The following is a 27957-nucleotide window of genomic DNA, read 5'->3' as shown; positions in this document are numbered from 1 at the left end:
AAAGTCTGTCTGGTGTTAGGCAGGCATATACGTGGTGTTATGGAGCAAGCCCGCGCCTATAGCAGCAATCCAGACGGTGCCAGCTGCCACAACCCACCCAGGCTCATGCTATTGAACTCTCTCCCCCCAAAACCTTGCTGCGGCTGAAGCTATGGCTAAAATGGATCTGGGATCGCTAGAGGTCACACAGGTCTAAGAAGCAGAATATAAGAAAAGGAATGTACTCCACCTGTCTCAAAGAAAAACGGCGGAGCGGACAATAACAGTGGTTTCAGTCACTTTCGGGTGGAATTGGTGACTGGGCAGCTAGAAGGAAATGTCAGAGAGATGAATGTGGACACGGCAACAGGGGAGAAAAAAGGCACATTGGAAATTGTCAGAAGATAAATTAAGCTAGCCAAGCAAATGAAAATCGCTTTGGGTTACAGAACTTAAAAAAACCAAGGGGCAGCATCAATGACATAGACACGGACTATATCAACGCAGAGCTGATGGCAGAGGAAGGTTTCTGCAGGTCTGATCAAAAAGCGGGAAACTACCCAGTCACGCGTACGTTAGCAAAGCCAGAGAAGGGCAGGGCTCGGGCGGGGGGTAACCAACGGTGCCGGAGACAGCAGTTAAACAAGGACGAGCAAGAATAAAGGCAGGAGGAGTATGAGGGACTAGGCAGAGCAGGGGATCAGTGGCAGTAGGAGCAGAAGGCTGAAAAAAAATCCAAGCTAGTGGAAATAAAGCCTCTCACATAGGAAAAAAGAAAGGTTTTGGATATTGTCTAGGCAGGTGACATCATATCCCTCCCTTTCAGCCTCAGTTCTTAACTTGCAAATAAGGTTTTTTTAGGCTGTAAGAACATGCTTCACCTGACCAAATGCTACATCTCTAGTCTCCAGGCTCCTTAGAAATCAGGAAAAAAAGAATGCAATACTGTGTTGGATTGCAGGTAGCAAATACGGTGACTGCTTTTACAGGCTAGGTTGTTGAAAAGGACTTCTATTTTAAAGACCTTTATCAGTCCAAGGGAGAAACTTTTGCCTCCCTGAGCACACATTACTAGAGGCTTCTAAATACGAGCTCGCTGTCTGCGCTCCCTTTACAGGCAAGAAAACTGGCATTGCCAGGCTGTTCTCATCTCAAAGCGGACGTCAAAATCAGATCTGCTCTGTCCCACTCCAGAAGCGTTTATTTATCCGCATGAACCACGCAGGGCGCCTGCTGCAGCTAGCGTGGGGGGGAACAACGCTGCAGACAACCGAGCGGTTGAGATGGTTGTCGCTCTTACGCTTTATAGGACCCATAACGGCAACAGCGACGTATGGAAGCCTTGTAGGAGAAAACAGAGCATGATCCATCCACCTTTTCAAATATCATGTACATTAACAAGACCGAAATACAGCGCATTTGAATTCTAACGTGGATCTGCACGAAGCTGCGTAACCTACAGACTGACCACGGCTGCTGAGAACACGAATGATGTAAAAGGGTATTCAAAGAGGGAAATACACGTCATTAACCTAATTGAGGACAGGTTGTCTTTGGGAACAGAATTACTGGAAGAAGAATAGTGCGCATTGACCACAACAGCAGGAAAAAATCTATTCCCGAAGTAATTTAAAATAAATTAGCTAAAACAAATAACATTTAATGGGCTTGGCCTAGTCTTACAGAACAGACATAATGACCTCCATTTATTTAGAAAGACTCGTTGGCTGTAAAGATCGGAGAAGTACTGTGTTTTGTTGTATCATAGGTAACAAACGTAGGCTAGGTTGCCTTAAAGTTTCCCCTTTATGTCTCAATAAATGCACGGGACAATGCAAACATGCCACTGTATCCACTGGCCTTTTTAATTTGGAAACTTACATTTTGCAAGATGAAAAATACCAAAATTGTAATGTTATGTATGTAAATGTGAAAAAAATCCACAGCTGAGCATGGCCTTGGCTATGGTTCTGTTCCCAGAACTCCCTGCTTACGAGAAAAAACGTTCTCTGGCCTCATTCTGTCTACAGCATTTTAGAGACGACAGAAAGCTCCCTGCCTTGTGCAAAATACAGTTATGGAATGGTGGGATCTGAGGAGTTCATTGCCCCTCTGAATATTTCCCCACTGAAAGGGGAGGATGAGGAGGCTGGAAAAAACAGAGGTTCCTCTGAGAGATGTGCCTGGACTGAAGAGGAGCACTGATGAGGGCTCCTTTGGTTTGTTCGTTTTTCACTTTCTAGTTCACAAAAAAAGGGAGCTCAGGCATTAAAATCCTGTTCTTTCAGCTCAGTCTTATTCCCAACAAGACGGTTGTCAAAGGGAGGTTATTTTTATATTTTTAACAGCGGGAAGTCACAAAAAGAGGTTTCCATCCTGCCCTGCCCCTGAATGGCGGCGTCCGCTGCGTCCTGGAAGAGTGAGAAGCTCCGCGGCACAGCTGGTCCCGTCTGGTCTTTGGCAGCCCTCGTGCAACGAATGGATGCAGCCCCAACATGAATCACAGAAGGGTTTGGGTGGGAAGGGACCTTTAGAGGCCACCCAGCCCAACCCCCTGCCGTGAGCAGGGACACCTTCAGCCAGAGCAGGTTGCTCAGAGCCCCGTCCAGCCTGGCCTTGGGTGTTCCCAGGGATGGGGCATCGACCGCCTCTCAGGGCAGCCTGGGCCAGGCTTTCACCGCCCTCAGCGTGAACAATTCCTTCCTTCTCTCTAGTCTGAATCTCCCCTCCTTTAGTTTAAACCCATCACCCCTTGTCCTGTCGCTGCAGGCCCTGCTAAAGTCTGTCCCCACCTTTCTTATCAGCCCCATCTTTCTTATCAGCCCCCTTTATATATTTAAATATATAAAAACCACAATAAGATCTCCCCGCAGCCTCCCCTTCCCCGGCTGCACAACCCCAGCTCTCCCAGCCCGGCCTCGCAGCAGAGGGGCTCCAGCCCTCGGAGCATTTCTGTGCCCCCTCTGGCCCCGCTCCAACAGCCCCGTGTCTGTCCCGTGCTGAGGAGCCCCGAGCTGGAGGCGGCGCTGCAGGGGGGTCTCACAGAGCGGGGCAGGGGGGCAGCACCCCCTCCCTCGCCCTGCTGGCCACAGCCTTTCTTCCCCAGGGACGGCCTGGACCGAGGACTGCCTACTCCACCTCCAGGAGCCAAATCGGTGCCTCAGTTTCTCGAGGCCAGAGCTTTGGAGCACAAGCTAGAGAAATCTCTCTTTCTCCCACAGCAAGAGTTACCGATTCCAGCCTCTCTTCCACGGGTGATAACGTATTTTCTGGCCGCAGACTGGCTTAACTCTTTTTGCGGAGGTCAGTATGGAGGAGCCGTGGCACAGAGCCGAGCTCTGACCGGCTCTGGCCGCAGAGAAGCCTGGGGATGAAGCAGAAACCCCCTGTGCCTCCTAGAGAGACCCAAACCCCCACGTGCGCATCTGTGACGAACAGATTAAGACTGGAGTGAGGCTGGTTTTCACAAATAATTTAGTGCAATCCACAATTCTCGCTAAATTCCTTCTCTTATTAAAAACATTACTAGGAAGCACATGAAAAAGGCTTTTCAAACTACATACATCAATCAGTACGGACTTGCACTGAGGTCCTGCATTAGCTATACCTACCCAGACAGCTCTATCTAGCTATATCTGTATCTGCAGGCACCCTGTGAACAGCAACTTCTTAACAGTATGGGTGCAACAAAAAAATTGCAGAAGCACTTCTCTTTTTTCCAGCAAAATCATGTCCAGGTATCCATTTACTATTCCTTCCAACTTCCAAATGTTATTGTGCTTTGCTGATGCCCTTTTCATGTTTTTCCAGTGCTGAGGTCATTCAAAGACAGGCTGAGCCCTCTCTCTCCTGTTTTCAGGATGAATTTTTTTGTCCACAGACAGGCAAACGTGTAACTTCTAACATTTTCATCCACTTCTTATTCCAGGTATATAAAATAAAGGCAATTTTAGGAACAAATTTGGCTTTCAAAAAGAAGGCAAGCCACTGAGAAGTGCCCAGTTTGAACAGCTTCGGCACATTAAAATGCGGATCCGAACCCCATCCAGCTCACACAGAACAACCTCGGCGACCCTGCCATCTTTATTTCATGCTGCCAAGATGTGAGAGCGCCTCCAGCTAGGGAAATGAGGCCCTTAATTTTAGTCAGTGATGGTCTTTTACATCATGGATTAACCTAGAGCAATAGTAACTGTAATAAATCTTGGGGAAAACACTGCAATCAGACATATGTGAACCGACAAAATAGAAAGACAAGAAATCTTCAAGGGGGAAAAACCTGTTTCTCCTGCCTTACCTCACTCTATTATTAACTGCCTGCACCTGAACATTTTCCAGGCTTAAAGAGATGAAGGACACAAAGACAACACTGACGTGCGCTTCTACGCCCCTGACAACTAGATGACAGATGAACCAATAATGCTTCAATGTATTCAGCGGTTCAGTCAGTGAACTGAAACTCGAAAAAATCGGAAATACTTCATGATATACGGGTGGGCATCTGCTGAGACAAATACAGAGCCCCCGAGGCAAGAGCCAAGTATTTTAGCTTTTGTGCTTACTACTAAACACACGGACTCTGGAACCACCCAGGTTGACTGGCCGTATGCCGAGGCTATGCAGAAGCTAGTGGACCTTGAAATGCCCTTCTAGGCAAGGCTAAAAACCCCTGCTACTGGACGTATCGCCACGTACAAATATTGGTAACCTAGCTAGCAAATCACACCTCTGCCTTCCTTAATACACTAAACAGGCAGTGCTCCTTCAGCATCACATTTCCAGCTTTCAGAGATATCTCTAGCTCCCTCTCAAGTAATTTTGAAGTGTCTCCATATTCTTTTTTGAATATGTATACTTGACCTGAGCCAAAGTTTTAGCAATATCAAGTAAGAGCTTGGTAATGGTTTTTGGTGTGGTAATGCAGCATTTCCTTGGTGTGTGTGGACACAGCCTGGTTAAGATAATCTATGCTACTCTGGAAGTACTTTTCAGTGTAGTTTGACTCGGTAATGCCAGCAAGCAAGCCTTGCAGCGACGGAAACAGCTTGGATCATACAAACGCTATCATCTGAAATGGCTTTCACTGATCGCTCCTTGCAGACCCTCAGCTGAACAAACAGAGAAGCTCTGATAAAGACCTGTATTTCTCACTATTATGCGATTAAAACCAACCCAACCCTGATTAGACTTGGTCAGGTGCACGTAGCCACCACAACTAGGTAGTTTGCAAAGAACAAAGGCAGGAAGCAGAGTCCGAATGACAATACCTTTCCAGAGATGTGTCTGGGTCCCACTGCGAGCCTCAGGTACATCCCCAGGGGCTTGTTGAGTGGTTATGGAGAAGTGTGCATTCTGCAAGCTGAGAGCCTGGGGAGCTGGAATGATGGAGGCAAACATTACTACCTGAACCTGAGGCAGCCGGTCCGTACCCCCCAGGTCCAGGAAAAGATAAATACCCCATTCCTTCTCTGGAATAAGTAAGTATAGAGAGAAGAAGCCTCTTCCCATGAATTCTTGCAGAATCTGCTAGATGATGTAACCTTTCCTAACAGAAAGTGGGATCCTTGAAGAGGGATGAGCCAGGACCTTGGTAAGAGGCAGGTACTCACACGGGTATGGTGGTCACAGATGATGGCATCTACCACGTATTTGCTGCCTGTGATCTGTCATGATGTCTGACAGAAGATGACACTGGAAAGTAAGATGATTTCACCTTTCTAAAGATATGTTCTGGACTGGTCTGCCGCCATTCTGCACTTGTGTGAATGCCTCGCCTCTCGGGAAGAGCAAACTGTGGACAAAGGATGATGCAACGATCATTTTGCAGAATCACATTGTTTCTCTGGTGTTTATTCCGTGTTTATTCCATCTTCTTTTCTTAGCCTTTGCTGGGGACAGTATCTGTGAAGTATATGTACTATAGAGGTCTTCATCCTGAATTACCCCAGTGCAGCCTTTGAACTGCTGAGGAAATGGCTCATTTATCAGGGTACAGTAAAGTTCTGTGCTTTTAAAGGGGAAGTCACCTATAGTTACTTGCATGCTTTTCAAAACACGAGCTGCTCGCAGTCAACTGGACGTTGTTCAGTAATAACTGTGATCCAGGATCGGCCCCAACGGCTGAAGGAGCCTATCTTGACATTTTTGTTACCACACAGCTTTCTTGACGATCTCACTCCGCTCCCTTCTACAGATGTGAGAGGTCTGAGTTAGCAAGTGATAACTGCTTCTCATGAGGAACTTCTTCAGCAAGTCTTGGGGGTTGACAATCGCAGGGTGTGCAGAGGCAGATGACAAGTCATGTGTCCAAACAGCTCTGATTGCTCAAGTCTTTACTTCTGAATTATTGTTGGTCTACCTGATCTTGCCTTGGACAACAGACAGCAACAGACAGAGACCTTGCTCCTCTATAAATACAAAAATGCTCCAAGCCAAAGGGCGTTGCTGATTCTGAAGCCCTGTTGCTGATTCTGTCATGTCCTCACTAGTCAAAATACTAATCGTAGTAGCACTTTGAAGAGCTATTCATGTTTCCCTTAATCACTGCAGCTTCTACATCCAGTATTTCTGGGATTCTTGTGATCAACTCCAGATCTACGCATACCCTTGCCCACATCAGAGAAGAGAAAGATTTCTTTCATTGCTCACAAAATCCCTGTGATTCACACAAGCAGAAGAATATGGGACTGGAACACTAAAGTGGGCTCAGATCTGACTCTTAGGTGCAGTTCTGGTCATGCCACATCAAAAAAGAAATGTGGAAGAAGGAGAGGTACTGATAAGGACAATGAGCCTGATCCAAATTACAGATTACCTTCTGTGCAAGGAAAAATTAAGTAGATAAGGACTCGTAGGCTAGAAGCAGGTGGGATATATACAGCCTTCAATGGCATGAAGAAGGTGAATTTTAGAACAAAAAAGGAAGAGCTTTCTTAAACAGGTCATAATTGTAGAACTCACTTGTGGATGCTGCACTTATGAAGCAGCGGCCTCTATAAATACTGCAAATCAGGAAGTAAACTGATGAGTGCTGCGAGATGGGAGCGAGTGCAAAAGCCAAGAGCAATTTTGACTTACTGACTTGACTTAATGACTTACTGCTTATAATCTTAGCTAAGCATCTGCTACTTGTCATCACGGGTGACAGGATACAATATCAGCATGAAATTCTTGTGCCCTTAAAACCCCCGACAATGTAGGCCTTGTCACAATCTAATTACTGTTCACCTTCAACAGTACTTTATCTACTAATATCTACTTACCATAAGCTGTTGATTTTCTTTCCCTTCATTATCCCAGACAAAAATGCTGTTCTGCTATCCCTTATCTCAACAGTGTACTGTAAGGTCTACGTAGCCAAGAAAACAAGTTGAAGAGTCACGTCGTAGTATCCAGCCCTCTTCTTATTTTGGATTAGTGTTTGCTATGGTATTTTCCTAGCATTTTCTGTGGTGCCCCCCCTCAAATTAAGGCAATAGGTAGCCTAGGCCCTGCTCACAGAAGAACAGAAGCATACCTGGCAGATTATGATCTGAAAGACGTATCCAGAACAAGTTTCTGGATGTTGACATGAAAAAAAAAAAAAGAAAAAAAAAAGTGTTTCCTTAGGTAAAAGTACTTAAGGATCAATGCTGGTACTTGGCAATAAAGCCAACATTCGTTTCATCTTCTCATTTGCTCTTTTAGCAATAAAGCATTTGTTCCCATGTGCTTGAACTAGATCAGCAGCTGAAAGGCACATCTGTGGAGGATTGCTCCACCCCCCATCAGAGACCATCCTGCAGAATATTCGGTGCTAACCCTGTATTTTGCATGAGTTGTGGTATTTTGCAAGGCAAGGAACACAGAGATACTTGCTGTGGATAATCTTGCCTCAAGTTTCACTCTGTCTTCTTCCAGATCAGACGTGATTTTTATAGATAACACAGCAGGCACGCTCTGAGAAAGAAAGAAATCACCAAGTGGAAAGGAGAGGAATTAATAGTTCCTGGGACTACGTTATTCCATGAGAGAAAAAGGCACCTACCATGCCCACTGACCATAACAGAAACCAGTCACGTACTGGAAAGAGGCAAAATGTTAGTGAGCCAGGACACGACAGGATGGCATCAGGAAGCTCTCTACCAGACAGGTGAGTTGGTCTTGGTGACTGTGGAATTACAGATTTTTAAAATGTGAATTACCCAGTTTGGATTAAGGAAATGGGAAAAGCTGGTTAAACAAAGAAGTAGAAACTAAGGAACTAGGTGAGCCCTACCCAAATGAACTGCTGCTCCTCAGTCAGATGGACAGAGGGTCGCACCCTTCCATTCCGTAAGAGCTTTGCGCAAGAGGAGGCTGCAGGAGAGCCCTGCAGGCGTTGCTACTCAGGCGGTGTTTCAAGTCTGTGTGCACAGAGGACATGCGTGCCTAAAGCAGGATCTTCTCTGATAGAGATTTGAAGGCGACTGTTGTCTGCACTACGGTGAACAAACGTGGACCCCAAAGCAGCGACAATGCAGAAGAGCTTGCCCACAAGGTTGCTTGCAATGCAATAAGCGAGATGTTATGGGTCATGTGCTTAAGGACAGCCTGCACGAATACCCTGCAAAGCACTGGCTTTGGGAATTGTCTGCTCTCGCAGCCTCCTCGCTTCTAATTCAGCAAAAGGCGTATTTCATAGAATAGGGTGTATCTCACAGAATCATAGAACAGCCCAGGTTGGAACAGACCTCACAAGGTCACCTGGCCCAGCCTCCACGGGAAAGGTAGCCTAGGTAAGATTACCTGGCACCTTGTCCAACCGTGTCTAGAAAACCTCCAGTGATGGGGACTCCACCACACCTCATATTTGGAGTCATCCCGTGTACTGCATGGTGTAGTGCTTGCAGACACCACATGGGATGGTTTCCACGCGGAGTCTGAAATAATGTTAACGTAGCCAGTTCAAAACTGCACACACAACTGATTTTTTTTTTTTTTTTGTCTTGGAAAGTAGAAGGAAAGTACATGGATCTTTGCTTAGTTCTGTTTGAAGGGCTGCTGCTGAAAATGAGGGATCTGGCTTGCCTCTTGAGTACCACTTTGTCACTAAAATAGCGACAGTTCAGCTCCTCTTTCCCTGCGGGGAACTTTTATTCATTCACGGCTTCGGACAAGTGAAGTCTCCAGTGAACCACCTTGCTATGCTCCCTAGCGTATCTTAACAGGCAAGAAAAGCACAAATACGTGATTCAACTAGTTTTCTGTATGTTTACATACATACATCCATACGGTAATTTATATATATCTAACTAAGTAAATGTAAACCCAAATTCAACTCAAACCCAAATGCCTCTAGTAGACATGGGCAACCTGAAAGCATTTCGGCAGCTCAGCTGTGTTTGGTGCGGGGAGCAAGTGCTGACGATGGCAACGCAGTACGCTTGTTACGTGAAATGTCTCCAGCAGAACGGAATAATCCCTTGTAAGCGGGGGAGCCTATGATACAACAAGACCAGCCTTTCTCAGAACAGCTTTGGAAGTAATGCTCTATTTAAAAAGAAAAACAAAAACCTCTTTAGCTCAGTTTGGTTACGCTCGTAACAACATCCATTCCAATAAAAGAAGATCACTCTTCAGAGAGAACAAAATGAAGCACCACGAACAATTCCTTATACTATGAATGCTGCGTACACGCTTTGAAGTGGCGTTATCTGAAAGCAATACTCTGCGTTTTTTTTACCTCTCATGGAAATAAGCAACCAATATTGCAAGGCACGCATACCTTTTTGTGGGTGTAGGTGCTCCAGAGGACATGTGGGTCACCATGGTGTCATTCATGTTAGTCAGAGGCCGAGGAGGACTAAAATGGAAATGTTTACTCCAGTTAGTGATTTAAAAAAATAAACAAAAAGGAAACAAAACCAACACTAGGGAAAAGGACATCGCTGTGCACAAAGGTACTTGAAGAGCTTCGTCTACTCTGGTCTAGTTGCTTTTTCACAGTTCATGCGTTACACCAAAATGAAGATAAAACTAACGCTTGTGATTACATAACTGACCTTCGGCATTGTCTAGCAGTTCAAGCAAATGTAGGAACCTTTCAAATTAGGGAAATTATTTGAAATGTTTAAAGAAATTAAGCAAAGAGTTATTATAACAAGCAATCATTTATACAGTGACCACATACACCATCGGCTTCGGTTTTGTTTTAGGAAGTTAAAGTTAGTTGGAAAAAACAAATCGATAGAGCCTCGTGCTCCTTACTGCCCTATAAAATACAACCATGGACTGATGCTCCCATGACTTGCTTTTTTAAACCCTGAAAGTTTCCCAGTGCCACAGCGCCGCGGCCACCCAGGCTTTGTGTGCTTGTGGCTGTGCAGGGAGCGGGAGGACATGAGGAGCCCACACGGGGCGTCCCCAGAAAGCTCTGCTGCTGGATTCAAGCCGCTGGGAGAGAACTACAGCAGCAACTATCACAGCATCAATATTTGCCTACGTTTACCCTCCAGTGATATCCAAATACATCCATCACCCTTTAAAATGAGACTTGCGAAGACGCGCAGCGTTGTCTGTGCACAGGTGAAAGCTCAGCTTGCACGTCAGGCAGCACAGGGCTTGTGCAGACCCTAACGGAGAAAAATGCCACGCTTCCCCCCGTGCTTTCGTGGAACATGGATTAAATTCTTCACAGGTTTGTATTTGCCATCATCGCAGCATTCACTTTCAGTAAGATTTACTGCAATAGTACTGACATCAATTCTTACCAACTTCAGCTTCCTACAGGACAGCGGTGCAGAAGGCGTTTGACCCGACGGCGTTCGCAGCTTCTGCCCTCCCTGACACCCCCAGTGCGGCCGCACGGAGCCTGCGCCTCTCTCGGGTGTGTGAGCACCAGGAGTCGCCTTAAGACTCATTAGCTTATTTCATTCAACAATTTTCAGAGCCCAGTAGTCCGGAGAATCAAACAACCATTAAAAACGTCACCTGGATGTCAAACACGTAAAATCACAAAGAATATATATTCCCTGTGTGTCTTACTGCTTTCCTTCTCCACGTAGGATTTGAGTGCAAAAGCGCTTCAGTGCTCAGTCCTTGCTCAGGAGAGATTTGCACAGAAATAATTACGCTGCGTGTTTAAAGTTAATGTTGCTCTAAATATAACATTACACCAAGAAATGACTTGGTCATAGGACATTTAATAAACATGCTCCTTTGGAAAAGGAACTTCTTGCTGTACAAAAAAAGCAGAAATAGGATTATAATGCACTGGAAGGCTGACAGACGTGCCACGCCGCGGCACGTTCAGGCGCCGTTAATATTGCTCATGAACGTACAAATACATCCTGTGGTAACGAGCAGTTAATTAACAGTGCTTTCCCTCTGCCCCTTTATCTCCCTACTTATTTCTTCTTCACCGAACGCAAGGAATGCTCTGTCCACATCCACACTGCAAAACTCCCCTCTTTCCCTGAAGATTCAGTTGTCGGCTTTGCATTCCCCTGACACGCACACCACAGAACCGTACGTGCAGCTGTGAGAGAACAGCTGCAAGAAGCAGCAGCTTTTGCAACCCAAACCATATTTTTCAGCAACAACTCATTTCAGCGTTTCTGTGTGCATTAGCTGTTTTTTTTCCTTTTTGGGGAGGACAAACGGTTTCCTTAAACACTGTGCTCTTAGAAACAACAAACACCACCTCAGTATTCCTTATAGAATCACAGAATCATGGAATCACTAAGGTTGGAAAAGACCTCCAGGATCACCAAGGCCAACCCCCAACCCAACACCCCCAGGCCTCCCAAACCATGGCCCCCAGTGCCACGGCTGCACGGTGTTTGAACCCCCCCAGGGACGGTGACTCCCCCACCTCTCTGGGCAGCCTGTGCCAGGGCCTGACCCCTCTGGCAGGGAAGGCATTTTCCCTCACACCCAACCTAACCCTCCCCTGACGCAGCCTGGGGCCGGTTCCTCTCGTCCTGTCACTGGTGACTTGGGAGCAGAGACCAGCCCCCCCCTCACTCCAGCCCCTCTCAGGCAGCTGCAGAGAGCGAGAAGGGCCCCCCTCAGCCCCCTCTTCTCCAGGCTAAACCCCCCCAGCCCCCTCAGCCGCCCCCCAGCACACTTGTGCTCCAGACCCTGCCCCAGCCCCGCTGCCCTTCTCTGGACACGCTCCAGCAAATAATTTTAGGGTAAGCGGATAATAATTCCAGGGGAAGCGAATTCCATCGCAGGGTGCCGCGTGTGGAGGGGGCGAAGCGAGCCCAGGGCAGAGCGGGGCTGACCCCGAAGGGCAGGTGCTGCCCGCGGCCGGCCTTCATCGCCTGCGCGGGGGCTGGACGGGGCGCGCGGGCCTCGGAGGAGGGCACCCGCACACTCACCGTCCATGAGACACACGCGGCAGCACGAGCTTTCACAGAATTCCTTTTAGTTTAAGTAACAAATTGAACACAAGGGCGCGTTTTCCATTACCGCGCAGAAGCTCACCTACGTGGGTCTGCTGTTTTGAGTGAAGGGTAATTATTTTATTACAATATTGCTTTTACATGACTCTTCTAATAAGAATCTCGATGTAATTCACCATTTACAATCTGGTTTTAGTATCATTACGAGACATTTCCACAAGTTCATTCCAGTTCTGTAAATACCAGCGTCCTCGATTTTCCAGCTAAATCCTTGCTAGCAGTGATAAAGGCAAAGAAAAAAATTAAAGACGAACATCTGGCTAAAAGATGTTCTAGTAGCACAGTTCTGTCTTCTTTATTACGTACAATAAAGCCCTTTACAGTCCAGGGAATTTTTGAGGCCATTTATATGTTTTTTTAGGGAATATCTTTTCAAAACTCTGTAACCCTGTCAAGGCGGCGCTACACCGCCTTGTATAACCGTGACAGAAGAATCGTATTGTTCACAAAACCAGGAGGACGCCGTAGCCGCGTGCACAACACCACTGGAGTAACAGGAGCTGCTTTCATGAACCTGGGACTTTCAGCGCAGGTCAACCTTATTTTACCCAAACTTCTCGTTTAAAGGCAACGTAAGTGAATTCCCCTTCTGAGATGCTCATGACAGTTGGCATCTGCTACGGCCTACCAACCTAACAGAAAAGAAGACAAATATTCTTGGCTCAGCTACTGAGGAGCGATTTTTCTGCCTTGATAATCTCACTGGAAAATGGAACTGTCCAGACGCATCCAGAGGAGCAATCCCCAAAGCATCGTGGCAGAGAAACTCCGAGGATGCACTCAGGAGAAGTAACTCCTCCCCCGCTCACAATGTAGCTGAGACACTAAAACTAAGGGACTTGGACGTAGATCAGGAACAGCTCACAACTTCCTTTCAAAATTTCTCTTTTGTTAGGTTAAAATTCTCAGCTTTAACTTATCTGGCGTTTAAGGTGTATTTAATCAGCCAAGGGTGCTCTTGGGAAGGAAAGCACCTAAAAATAAACAGTGAACTAAGAGACCTCTTTCATACCTGGCAGCTGGGACAAACGTGGCAGCCATAGAAGCTGAGAAATCAGACTCCTTAAACTCTCTTTTTTTCATGATGCTTACAAGGAGTGACGTTAGCCGAGCAGCTGGGAGGTCAGAGATCAGCCTACGCCAGAGAGCATAGATCAAGACATTGGGAATCTTTATTCCCATTCCACGCGTGAGGTCCACGATCTACGTTGCACAAACCTTTAGTAGCTTGAAAAACGCGACAGTGTCCTTTGCAAGACTAGGATGTTTTTTTTTACTTAGCCGGTTGCTGGTTAGCACAGAAGCAGGTGCTAACCCGAGACATCTGAAATGCATCCCTCTCCACGTAACCAGGCCTAGAAATAACTGAGGAAACTGCAGCACTGTAGGCTCAAAGCCAGGACAAGGACTCATCCTGACAACTGTACCGGGGGAAGCAGCTCATGACAGGGCTGCTCCTTTGGCCGGGGCTACGCAGAAGAAAACTCACAGCTCTGGGCGCTTCCAGCACGGTCTCCTTGTGTTTAACGTATTCAGACTCTGACGAGGGACCGTACACTTCCATGTACCGAAGCGTCATATAGCAGTGGCAGATGCTATCAGAACACAAAGAAGTAGCAGAAATTTGTGGAGGGCTTGAAAACAGGGGTCATGAGAGTCCTCCGCATTCGTTTGGGAAGGAAGGAATAAAGACTGGACAGAACATCGCGGGTATGCCATCACTTCGGAGCCATTGTAAGCAATGTACCCACCTAATTCCGTTTTACACAAATGTCACAAAGTTAATTCTGAAGCTAAAATACCTTAAATTGTCTTTATAGAAGGTATCACAGGTTTGAGCTTTCAGCCCCAGCACTTGTTTATTTTTTCAAAGCATATTTCTGTATGAATATTACCTCCGGCTCTTCTGCCATGAGCAGCTCCCTCCCTAAGCGGCCAGTTTTGGCTACTCCTGGAAACAAGATACTGGACTAGACAGCTTTTTGGTCTAACCAGGATGGATGATGGATGATATTCTGTTCTTAGATTTCTCCATCATCTTCCTAAACATGTCAACAAGCTTTTATGAGTAATTGCCATAATTCTAATAAAATTAACAAAGATCTTGACTTATCTCTATTGTTAGCATTTACTTTTACTAACTACTGTCTCCTACCTGTAGTAAAACCTACGAGATCCAGATGTACCTGAGGTTGCTGCCACATCTATTCTCAGTAATCTTGTCTAAATATGAGAGTAATCTCGCCTAAAAATGAGAAATAGATTAGTCACTGCTATTTTGTATGAACAGTTTTCCTAAGTAGGAGAATCAATAATTATGCATTCTGAAGAAAAGCAAAATTAAGCCTAGGTCTAATTACTCGCTTGTCTTCTTTTGGACTTGGTTGATGAAGGTCTAGGACAATTCTGAGACCTCACAAGTCTAAAACCTCAACAAATAAAAGGAACTAAGTCTTGAGACTTTTTGCTGTGCTGGACAATCACCCTGTACAGGGACCTTTACAAAAAAGCGACAGTAAACAATATGTTACGCAAACAAACCAGTTCTCCTACCTGAGACTGCTGATGCGCAGCAAGGCAACATTCATCTGCTTCCAACAGAGTGCAGAGACTCGGAGATTGCCGAGCTCAGGAAAGGCAATGTGTACTGGAGGGTTAAGGGCTGTCACAGCAGCCGATCGAAAAAAGAACCAGAAGGAATGCTCATCGGATCTGGAACTGATGAGTCTGAAGCCGATGACTGACACCTGAAACTCTGAAATCTGAAAAGATTTGACATGGAAAAATCCATGTCAAAAGTGTAACGGATACCATTTCCTACCTTTATTCAATGTTTTGTGCGTAAGAACCAGTGTGTGTGTCACATATAACAAACAAAGGCAGCGTTTTCCAGGTGAAATGATTGGCACTGTAATAAATGCCAGTATTTGGTTAATTACCATATAATAATTCCTGGAATTAAGCTGCTTTTTAATTAGGGATGGAATTAGTGGGGATCACTGAATCATAGAGTGGTTTGGGTGGGAAGGGACCTCTAAAGACCGACCAGTCCAACCCCCTGCAGTGAGCAGGGACATCTTCAACCAGGTGATGTTGATAACAGCATGGTGTCCGTCAGCCTTGTTATCTTTGTCTAATACCGTAGCTATTGCGTTTATATGGCTACCAACCGAACAGCTACGCATTTGCTACCTTTAGAGCTGAGTTTTGCTCTATAACCTGAAAAGTTCTAAACTGGTAAGATTTTATAACATATATTATCAGTCTTCTTGACACTGCTTAGGAACCCTGCTCACAGTTCAGGCTGTTTCTTCGTGCAAAGACAGTTACAAAGAATTACAACTAAAACTGCACCGACACAGGAAGGTAAGCACAAACCAAAGGTAGGTAGATATATTAGATATATGAAACTGAAAAATCATACTGACAGTACATCACACTACAGAGAGTGGCTGACCATAGTCTATTATTGTGGCTGTTGTCATTACTTTACAGGCATGCTGACGGACTTTGAAGGAGAGATTTAAAGGAAAACAGAGAGTTTTGTGGATGTCTGCAGGTAAAGGTTAACTTAAAGCATTTCTAGGTGCCAGGCACGCTGGCATCACAGGTAGCAGACACTGAAGTCAAGACCTCGATACTGTAAGAGAGATTTGCATGAACTTAAACACAGAGATTGTAACCAAGGAATAGCAACCAAATCCATAGGGAATCCCAGTCTCTTTATTAACTGAAAACTCCACCATAAATGTAAATAACAGCTGATGAAACATAGATGCATAAAACTGTAAGAATAAAAACACCCCAGCTGGCATGACAGTCTGTTCACTTTTCTCAGATGAGGTGTAGACGGGAATCACGGAATCACAGAATCATCAAGGTTGGAAAAGACCTCCAGGATCATCAAGTCCAACCCCAACCCAACACCCCCAGGCCTCCCAAACCATGTCCCCAGGTGCCACGTCTGCACGTTTTTTGAACACAAAAGCAATAAGCAATAGGAAAAATCAATAAGGTGAGATCGATTCCTTTTCTGGGAACTTTATGATTTCTCACATAGCAGTTTGGGAGGTACAAGTCATTAGAATTCATTAGAACTGTTTGCTCCTAACAACGCATGCACTATTAACCTTTTTGCTTAGTACGTCCCTCCAGGTGAGAAAGACACTGACTACAAAGTGCAACCTGATTTAATATAATTCTTGCTTCCTTGCATGGCATTTGCACAGAAGCAAAGAAATGCCTTAACAGCTCTCTCGAAGTCTGGTGGGAGGCTCCAATGAACAACCATGTAAAAACTAATCTCTTTCTATCATAACGTATCAGGAAGGATTCAAAGCAACAGAAGCGTGACCGGCTTTTCTTACATCGTATTCTTGGAAGAACTATGTCAATACATTTTGATAATAATGTTACCTGCGCTGTCTTAGCTTTTGTTCTCAGGAGAGACCAAAATGATTCCTCCAAAGAATAGTCACGACTAAGTTACCTACAGTAAGTACATCCCCCGTCTGTTTGCAGTGCCACCCAGTTCTCCCAGAAAGACAAATGCTGTGATGGGTTGAAGTGACAGAAGCAAGGCTGCGCCCCCAAGAACATACTCTTTCTTTCCTGTTTCTGTCTTTCCTGACAGCTGATTTAAGAAAAGAGATTACCTCTCCCTTGCCACTCCTTAGAAAACAAGGCTGCTTGCTGGTAACCTCAGTTAGGCAACTCCATATACAAGGTTTCCATTATTTAAACTTAGGGTTGCAAAAGCAGATGTTGCTCAGTACATACACACGCAGATACATGACGTACCACAGAAACTGTGAGCCCAATCGTGATGCACCCTTACCTTCGCCTACAGGCGTTAGCGATCTGTATGTGACTGCGGTCAAACTTGTACTGACATTTGCTCGAGGAATGCTGTTGGCATTTGGAGGGAGCACACTCTAGCCCCTAAACTCTCACGAGCCAACAGCTCTCGACAAGAAGGCCCTGGAGGGGCTGGAGCGTGTCCAGAGAAGGGCAGCGGGGCTGGGGCAGGGTCTGGAGCACAAGTGTGCTGGGGGGCGGCTGAGGGGGCTGGGGGGGTTTAGCCTGGAGAAGAGGGGGCTGAGGGGAGCCCTTCTCGCTCTCTGCAGCTGCCTGAGAGGGGCTGGAGTGAGGGGGGGGTCATGTAGGCATGGTGCATGGTTTAGTTGTGGACTTGGCAGTGTTGGGTTAATGGTTGGACTCTATGATCTTAAGGGTCTTTTCCAACCTAAATGATTCTATGATTCTATGAACTGCATCCACGTCTGAGGCCATGTTGCTGAGGACGCCACACCAGTTTATCCTACTGACAATAGCTCAGACCAAATTTCAGTAATCCTGGACTACTACCTACTGCTATCACAACCTCCTTTCCTCACAACAACCTGAATACTGTGGGCATGAACACACTGTGCTATACCACATCGAGGACTGCGTGTATGTGAAACTAATGTTTTTCCCAAGAATATCACCTGAAATCTTGAAGTGCAGACATGTACAGAGCCCGTTCTCCTGGCCATGCCTCCCTCCTTTATTTTGCAAGCTCAGTGCTAACGCCGATAGGAATGTGCATCACCGTTCTTACATCATCACCAGCTCAAGCCATGCTCGGACTTGTGCTACAGTGTGTTGTGGCAGAAAATGCTTGTTTTCTATGGGATCCTCCGCTCTTCACGTGTTAATGCACGTGGCTGAGGAACTTCAGGACCGGTGCTCCTTCCCTGTACCTGCTTCACGCACAGCCAAACCACAGGTGATCCACAACTGCTTATTCTGACTTAATGATGGTCCTACTGTTGCAGAAGGACTGAGAAAGACTCAGCAATGTGATGAACAGTGCTTCAGCAGCAATTCCTGGTCACTGGCAGGCAGGGATGGCTCCTGAAGGGGGCTTCACAGGGTGGAGACGTCTTACAGCTGCTGTTACTAAGGGTTTGTGTGCGAGGACTGTAAGTTCTAGACCAGGACTAGAAAGGACAGCCTAATGTGGAAGAATCCCATTGTGACACCAAGCTGGAAGAGGCAATGGCAATGCCAGTACCCTCACAAGAAGAGAGTGTTGTGCAGAGATGTACGAACAGATTATCTTGCCCCTTCATTATCCGGAAACAAATAAGGATGAGGCAGTGTCACTTCTGAAGCAGGTTGATATTCCCACCAGGAGCCAGCTCTCGTACTGCTACTGCCTCGTGGCACACCAGCGTGGTGACTGCAGCTCCACTGAGGCTGTTACAGTACTGATATATGAGACACTATAACCTTTTTAAGATGATATTTAGTACATTTAACAAAACAGATAACGCGTTTTTGATACACAAAGCTTGCTGGTTTGTTTGCCAGAAGGCGCGCGTGCACACTTCCTTCAGAAAGGCTGTCGTTCTGTCGCTGGGCACAGACTGGTAGGTTCATCAACGCCAGCAAAGGCATTATTATGCTTGATGCTGGGATGATATGCCATTTATTTTACTGGGAAAACATGGACATTATTCACACCGAAGATGATTAGTGGGCTGCCTGTGCTTCCTGTTATTCTAGCAGTCTTGTTTATCTTTAAGATGATGAGATACAGGATCTATTGCTACTGTTTTGTTTTTAAGCTTCCTTTCTGGCCAATTTTTCTCTGTAATAATCCACAAGCCAAAACTGGACATACTCTTCCAGGCTACAGTGTATAAAGGTGATTGATCCTGTGTTTTGCCAGTTGACTGACGACCCTACCAAGCAGTGGCAAAGGAAGACAGATACAGAGACAAACACTTGAAATGTACTTTGCCTGAGAATCTCCCTTCTCCTCTTTGAAGTCTTCCCACCTGTCACAAGTAAGACAAGACTTGGTTTATGCTCGATGCAGTACAAGGACATTGGGTCGCTCCAAGGAGAACAGTGTCTCTCCCCTACCTGGTATGATGCCAGACACTGCAATCAGACAAAAAGGCACAAGCCACAACCATGAAAAGAAAGTGTATCCCGGCCATTGAGGTCCGTGCCAGCAACTCTGGGACCCTGCTCACTCTGGCAAAGGGATCGTTGGATCTAAATGACCAAAAGGAAGGGTGTTAAGGTGGGGAGAAGGTTCAAGGGAGCAAGTAAATGGTTAGCTTCCTCCCTCACTGAAAGAGGATGAAGTCATTTTACTCTACACAAAATGCTCTATAAGAATGATACAACCGAAATCTTCCTCCCTTGCATTATAAATTCTCCAAAAACAATGCTAACAATGGGAGACACCATTTACCGAGTTACAGATTTAGAGCCCGCTCCAGCACGCCCCATTTTTGAACTGTTCCTATGGTTTATGTCCCACAAATCTTGAAGAACATAGTCTGATGGCCTGATCCAGAGCCAGTTTGGCCCCACTTATATTAGTAAATGAAACAGTGCCAGGAAGTCTTCCAATATCCTGGACCGGGATCGTCTGCACGTTTAATTGTTAGCAGACCCTGGCGCAGTTCTGGCTTGAGTCAAATAGCTCTCTCCCAAACAGTTCCTGGGAGTAGTTTGGGAGTTAGCAGGAGCCAGGAATGACTCCCAGGAAGCAGTTCAGATGTGGCCAGATCCTTTTGGAAGGTGAGAAAGATTAATTGCATGGATGAGACGATTCAGAGCCAGCTGGCTTCACTGGCAAAGAATGGTTCCAGGCACATTCGAATTACCAGCAGACGCAGTGCTGTGACTTGATCAAGGGCTTATTCCTTTGACTTTGCATCCTCAGTGTTTCCTCTGATATCAAAGCCACCCAGCATTTAATCAGAAATCTGCCAGTGGATGGTGTTTGATCAGCAGCGATGACCCAGGCAAACCCCTCCCGTCAGCAGTAGCACACAGGGAACGGACAATCACGAGCTAACCGATGATCTCTGGCACTGCTTGATCACCAGCTTGGAACTGGTTCCTGCCCTTGGGTATTTCAGGTGACAGGTTCATTGAGGTTGGAACGGACCTTTTGAGATCACCTTGTCCAACCTCCCCGTCCAAGCTGGACCAGCCAGAGCAGGTTGCCCAGTCAGGTTCTTAGTATCTCCAAGGACAGAGACTCCATCACCCCTCTGACCAACCTATGCCAGTGTTCAACTACCCTCACACACTTCATCGAAAACCAGGCAGTTTTCCCATCTTACATCAGAGGTTTTGATCTGACTGATGTGGGACGATCTGCAGAAGCAGAGCAGTCTGCACCAAGGCACTCACTAACACCAAAGGACTTGGAGTTGATGATCCTTATGGGTCTCTTCCAACTTGAGATGTTCTAGGATTCCGTGATTATGAGTCTACATGTGCTCAGGGGGCAAGTGGTGAGTCAGCAGCTGGGGAGACCAGAACATATGAGGTTCATGCACTTTGTAATGGCCTTTCAGGCCTGACTTTACACCAGCTCTAGCTATTATCTATCCAAAATAGGTATAAGTTAAAGAATGTCTTAAACCCATGCTAGGCAAGAGAACATAGTTTCAATGAACACATCGATACGTATTTCAGAGCTCTGTGTGCGAATGGCAAGGACTCTGGGGTGGACAATGTACATAGCACGGGCTAACTGTGCAATTCAGACATTCATTAAATTCAGAGGAGGGCTGGCATGAGCAGACTGGGATATTGCGGAACGCGGTGGGACACTGAAGCTTCAGCAGTAGTCCGCAGAGCCACTTTTAAATAGGATTAGGTGCAAATGGTTTCAGACCTCGTACCTAAACATTGTCCTTGCTGTTCCACTCTATGTGCCTGAAGAGTTCAACGATTACTTGAAATGCTTCTGGAAGTTCATTGCGTCAGATACCTACTTGCTTTGAAATTCATCATTCCGGCATTAGTAGGTCACACCATACGCTTGGTAACGGTGAGCGCTAGATGGGTGAATTTTCTGTCCAGCGTTCTCTCTACTGAACAAATTTGTTCTACTGTTTCAGAGGGTGATTCTTTTAGTGCTGTATGAACTCTTCCTTTGCTCTATGAACTCTTCCTTTGCTGTATGAACTCTTATCCTCTAATTACTCAAAAACTATCATTAAGTGGGCGGAAATGAAAGAATGACTTCTTTTGTTCAGTGTATTATATATAATCAAAACCATAAATAAGGCCCATTATTTATTATTAAAACCTAAATAATGATCTCCTGCTGCCTTTTCCCTCTGACTACATGCCTGAGTAAGCAGAATATAAGATCAATACATCTGTTCGACAGGAGGCACTGAAGGCAGGCCAATGAGGAAAAGGAAAACCCGTTTGAAAATGCAACAGCTGATAATAAAAAATAAAAGTTCACATCCAGAAGCAAAGAAAGGGGTGCAAGAATTACCCCTTTTCACAGAATGAGCAGACTGGGGACGCAAACAGGCTTCATCCTGGGAAACCGACTGCAAAGGGCGCGAGGGTCGGCGGCAGGCAGCTAAAGGAGCGCCCTGGTGAGACGCTGGAGCGACCAGCCAAACGCAGTGACCACGTGCAGAAGTAGGCGAGCGGTTTCTGGGAACTGCGGGCTTTCTGTTGCGCTTGGCTCTGCCAGGGTACTGATGGAATTACAGTCAGGCTTAGGAGCTACAGTTCAAGAGATGGTTCAGCAAAGAAACACAGGAACAACTAAAAGCTGGAAAACATGCTTTTCACAGAGAGAACCGTAATTGCAAACCTCCTACTTAGCAGACGATTATATGGCGATTTGATGGCAACCTACATATAAATTTGATTTATTTCTAATAAAACCAAACCGCAGTACACAAGCAAAGACAGAACAAAATCCAAAGAGCAGAAACTCCAATGAACGAAGCGCAACAAAGCACATGAACTACTCCCATGGCTGCGGCACCCGCTTCCTGCTGGAAACTTTAAAGCTTTTTATAAAATACCTGATTTTTTACTTTGCACAGGAAGTAATTCAAAGAAATCTTCTGATCTCTGTTGTATTTGTGGTTCAGGTTAAACGTCTGTGATGATTCACTTGGCCTTCATGAACACTGAGTTAGGAAATAATTGCAGTAACATCTGTGTATACAGTTTGAGCTCTTTCGCCCAAAAACATGAGGGAAAAACCTCACAGCAGGGAAAGTTTTGGAAACATTTGTTTGCCATATATATATGTGTGTGAGATTGCCTACAGTGATTGAAGACAAATCTATGACACAAACCCCCATCAGACCCAAATGTACGAATCACCAGCCAAATTCAAGAGGCGAACATGCGAATTCAGAATTACGCATTGGCGGGCAGCTACGGCCCGTGTTCTCAAACAGCGAAACCAGGAGGTGCTGCAAGGGCGCAGGTCCCTTCCAAATGACACACCAACGCAATACGCTGCCTGTTGTTCTCCCTCTCATTGTACTCTCTCTTCATTCAATACACTGCATGATAACATCTCAGAAAGCCTGAATTTGCATGGTCACACCATACGGTTTGAACAATGCAGTGGGAAGATGCTGCAGAGATGCAAAACAGACCTCAGAAATAAAATCACTGTATTTTAAGAAGGGTTTGTTGTTCTTCTTTTGGGCTTTCTTTCCTTTTCACCATCTGTACATCAAAACCTCACGGCCAGGTCTGCAGCCGAGCTTGCCGCAGTCTTTGTCACCCCACAGAATTCCCATGGAGCAACTCTGGCTGACGCCGGGCAGCCAGATTTAGCCCCTCGGGCAGCTGACTCTGGATCCTGCACCATGCACAGCTCGGCTGGACTCCAGGATCAAGGCCAAGGTTTCTGATTTCTCTTGGCAGAAGGACTTAGGAGGCAATATCTCAAAATGCTGACTGCACTCCAGCTGTGGGCTGAAAACTGAGCTGTGACACTACTTACACCTAGAAAACGGAGGAGGGTTTCTGGCTGCTTTTGTAGGAGAATATTGGATAATAATAAATGGGTTTTTTTAGAGGTACTACACACAAACCAGAAATATGTTAAATCTTTCCTTAGTGGGTTTTCTGAATTTTTTAAATCTTGGGTAGGGGTATGGACTAAGACACAAGAAACTACCTCCTCCCTCCCTATAAAGAAGGGAAGGAGGTGAAGGTTGGAAAGTAGCAAGCGATAGGACAAGAGAAAACGGCCTCAAGTTGCACCAGGGAAGGTTTAGACTGGATATTAGGAACAATTTCTTCACCAAAAGGGCCATCAAGCACTGTCACAGGCTGCCCAGGGCAGTGGTGGAGTCACCGTCCCTGGAGGTATGTAAAAGATGTGGTGCTGAGGGATGTGGTTTAGTGGTGGCCTTGGCAGTGCTGGGTTTACAGTAGGACTCGATGATCTTAAAGGTCTTTTCCAACCTAAATGAATCTATGCTTCTATAAATAGTTTAAAAGTCTTACTGTGCTTTACTTCAGGAAACCCTGATAATTAAAATATGCCGCTAAAAAGAGGACATTTTAGAGAGAGTTGAACTGCCAGAGCTCTATTTCTATTCTCAGGCTATTTCAGATTAGATTTCTTCAATTTCAGATGAAAAGGGCATTCTGTCACGCAGGCAGGCAAGACTCGGAACCAAGGCTTCTCAGCGTTGTCCGACTTGTGCTCTTGCAGAGACCGGCTCTACCTTTAGGGACAGCGGCACAACCGTTTTCTCCAGCGAGTGCGTGCCACTGCTGGGCTGGTAGAGATGCACGAGCCACAGCAGAATACGGCTCACTCTTCTGCAAAAGCAATGGCTGTGGCAAACTAAGAGGAGTAAAGGACTTATTTCTGTTGAAATGAGCAGACACAGCTGTACCGCGCTGGGAGCTATGAGTACATGAAGGGAGCAACAAGGCTGAAGGCACAGACTTGGAGTACACAAGGCTGTGTTATGGACATGGAAACGAGCAGGCCGTGCATCGGAAACGCCAGGAAAAAAACCCAGACTCTGCACTGGAAAAACAGACATTTAAAAGTGCAACAGATTTAGCTCCAGTTTCCCCAAAGGAAATTTGCCACTGCTGAAACAGAGCTAAATTGCACTTGGGAATTACATGATGCAGCTCTTCAAAAAATCGGGTGGCTTGACTTGGCCGCAGGTGAACGGGTTGATGAAACCACGTCCTCAGGAGCGGCCCCAGACCAGGCGCCGAGACTTTACACAGCTGCGTTGGGGGTAAAGCTCGGCCGGCTCGGCGCACAGCTCCCAGACATTCGCGGCACTTCCTACCTCCTCTCTATTCAAGCGCTTGCTTTATCTCATCGGGGAGCCACGGAGGGAGCTGGTCAGGGCCAGTCTTGAGCTTTGATGTCACCTTTGAGATCCCACAATAAAATACCAGAAAACTCCAGCAAAAAGTGGGGAATTGTTACCTGTTGTTTCTACTGTTAAATCAAAAAGAAAGTCTGTTTCAAGTCAAAGTGCACTTTCAGCACAGAAGAGAGGCCTAAGCTTCTGGTACTTAGTTTGTTTTCTGAGCAGGGAGCAAAAAAACCCCAAATCGGGGCAACTTGACTTAACAGGACATGCAAACCAATTAACTGTGCAGATGAAACAAACCGGAGAATGGCAACGCACTCGTGGCTGTCCCTGAACGGCAGAGAACCGGATTTAAAATTCCCTGTAGCCCTTTAGCTGTTCCTTAAACTAGCCAGGCTACAGCGTTGTTTAAAGATTTCTAAAGAATTATTGCATTGTAATTGACGTCACGTATCGGACTGCAGCTTCAGGACGGCACCGAACACTTACTCTGCACAAACTTTTGTAAAATTCCAAGCACCAGATGACTGTCAGCAGTCCCTGACTGGAACATACTGCCTTCTGACAGGGCATTTATAAGCAAAAATTAGGAATTGTTTAAAAATAGCTGCTAACACTTTTCCAATGAGAGCACCAAGGGCAAATACATCCCTGGCTATGCTGAGCCAACGCTTTTCTTCCTATAAAAAGGGAACCTAACAGCCATAGTATTAAATTGCATCTCACCAACCCATTCCGGTGCAAATCATGTGAGCAACTTTCAAGAAAATTTGCGCCTATATATTACAGATTAATTTCTCCCTTGTTCTTGTTGCTACTTTAAACAGTAGAAAACAGCCAGTTCCTGTTCTTATACTATTCAAGAGTGGTTTTTTTATTTGTGGACTAAGAACGAGAAACAGGTTCTCTGCTTCCCTTTAAAATTCTGAGCTAAGTTTTTTATGTGTCTTTATGGAGCTTTTACATCTCTTTTTTTAACTGTGACTAATCATCCTAATGCCACTTAGCAGTGAACCAGCCAAAGGCTATCTTCGTGCAAAGGGAAGCAGAAAAAAAACCTAACAATGTGTAATCCAACAACAATTTAGGTTAAAAATGTATAAGCCAAAAATAGCAGCCCAAATATTTGCCGAAGGGAAACATTTTAGACATGTTTGGATACGATAATGCTTCCCTACCTGACTCTCTGCTAAAGCTGGGGTAACAACCTCCTGTCACTGAGCCTGGCTTTGCACGCGCTGGGCGAGGGGACTCCAGGATTTCAGCCTTTTGCTCTCTCCTCTGGAAATCTGCACATTCGGGTTGTCTGAGCAGCAGGAATGATGAACAGGAGGTTTTGATTTTACAGGGTTTGTAGGAATTTTTAAAATAGTTTAAGATGTATGCTTCTGGCAAGAGCATCAGAAACAAATGAAAGGTGCTAAGAAGTTAAGAAACCAATCACAAGCCTGAAAATATGCACAGATATTTGAGATTTTTACAAAAAGATGAGTACCAAGGAAAATAAATCCCTGAGCACTATAACACCACCTCCTGAAAATGTATACAATGTATTGCTTGTGAGCAATTTTAAAATGAAGTCTTCACTGGTTTTTTATGTAATAGCCAATTTATCTGCATGCAGCCTCTCTAACAAAAACATTAAAGAGCGTTCTTCAGCTGGCTGCTGTCTCTAGCACATAAATGGAAGAGCAGTAACTGTTCAGAGACACCGACACAAATACGAGTTCCTTATTATGCCTATTTATTTCCACTAATTTGCAATACGCGTATTACTTGTCATGACAAAATGCCGTGGTAAACTCGGCTGTTTTCCACTAAAATGTCACAGGGGTATGCATGAGCTATTAATAATAATTCTTATTGCAAACAAGGCATCAAGTGAGATATTACTTCATAATGACTTTGTTCTTGCCCTGTTCAAAAATTACTAACAGGAAAGATGGAAATGAAGCATTCAGCAAGTTACCCCTTGCAGGCTGTTCCCTAAGACGCCCCGTGCCGCGTCCCTCTCCGAGCTGCTCCTACGACCTGTTTATGACAGCCAGAAACAAATAAAACCTGACAGCGCGGTCACGCTACCGCTCCTCGCTGGCATCCCTCGCGCTGGTCCGTCACAGCTCCCCGCAAACCACCGCAAACAAACAGGGTTACATTTCAAGCAGCATCCAGGGAAGTTAAGTCTGCCTTAACGATGCGCTCCTGCATCCCGACGGCAGGCTAAGACCTGGCTAGCATTTTCATGCTAAAGCAGCGAGGAATGCAAATCCCGCAAACCTTTGTGGTCGTGGCGAACGCCTCCCCGGTCCTCCACCGAGCTGGCATCCCGATGCATCCTGATGCGCGGCCGTCTCTAAGGAAACGCAGCCGCCACGTGACCCGGCACCTCCCGGGCACACGGTATGTTATCCGACAAAACGTTTTTAGGCTGGGTAAGGCAGTCAAGGATGAATTGTCCAGCCACAAAAGGACTGGGGATTTTTTGTTTTTTAAATTCTTTTTTTTTTTTAAATCTAACCCATTTTGACCCGTTCAGAGGTGAAGGGACAGACGTGCCCTCTCAGCCAGAAGCAGCACACCGGCGCCTATGCAAACTTTTTTACCAAACACCTTATATTTCACTACACTCTTCCCCTTGAATAAATTAATATAAAAGCACAAAACTTAACTCTTCAAAATACAATCTTCACCGAGAGAAACACAAACGTAACAAAGGAAATGCCACGCTGAGACTAAAAGGCCGGCTTTTGGAGGAAGAACATTGTCGTGGCTCGCTAACGGGGCTGCTCGCATCAGCTACGGCACGTCCCACGTGGATTAAAGAGAGTACAGAGGAGTTTCTCTCTCTGTGAAATTCTAGGTCCCCAGTTATTTGCCGTATAGACGTTTGTGATTTTAAAGCCTTCAGCGGACCAGACTTCCTATTTCAACAGAATCCCAGGCTTCAGCGGCATCAGGAAACCCGGGGCTGTTTAGTGCTGGCAGCGCTGGTGAGGGCTCTGCCGCCCGCAGGTGCGGGGTAGAGCGGAGCTGCCGCCACCACGTCCTCGGCAACGCTGAGCAGCTACAGAAGCTTCAGCGGAAGGAAGGAAGCAAGAGAGGAAAGAGCAGCAGAGAGGAAGGCCACAAATAAAGACCGACTAGAATATAAGCACAGGTCTAACCAATATACACACATTAAAATGCAAACTCCGGTACATTTTGACCTAAAAGAAAAATGAATATGTGACCCATAAATTGTAAGTATAATAGAGGTTGCTCTGCCATGCAATCTGACCTTCTGCACACAAAAACAAAAGCCCTGCCTACATTTCACCCACTACTCCAGCACTGAGACAAGTTATTTAGGTTTGTCTAAAGCCTAATTTCAACAAGTCTCGATCTAAGGCGTCAAAGGGAAA

At 45.7% G+C, this 27957-nt stretch overlaps 1 protein-coding gene across 9 annotated transcripts in view; it reads right to left on the bottom strand.

Annotated features, from left to right (window-relative positions):
• DTNB (dystrobrevin beta) overlaps positions 1–27957 on the bottom strand; it is a 217857-nt gene that overhangs the window by 103461 nt on the left and 86439 nt on the right. For all 9 annotated transcript variants that reach the window (XM_064448417.1, XM_064448409.1, XM_064448410.1 and 6 more), the window contains one exon: positions 9725–9802. In XM_064448417.1, the coding sequence (XP_064304487.1) occupies positions 9725–9802 (78 nt within the window). The remainder of the gene's footprint in view (positions 1–9724; positions 9803–27957) is intronic.

The sequence above is a fragment of the Phalacrocorax carbo genome, chromosome 3 (genome assembly GCF_963921805.1).
Source record: "Phalacrocorax carbo chromosome 3, bPhaCar2.1, whole genome shotgun sequence".
In the NCBI taxonomy this organism is placed as follows: domain Eukaryota; kingdom Metazoa; phylum Chordata; class Aves; order Suliformes; family Phalacrocoracidae; genus Phalacrocorax; species Phalacrocorax carbo.
The sequence above is the reverse complement of the archived record's forward strand: the minus strand, read 5'-3'. Positions and strand labels throughout refer to the sequence as shown.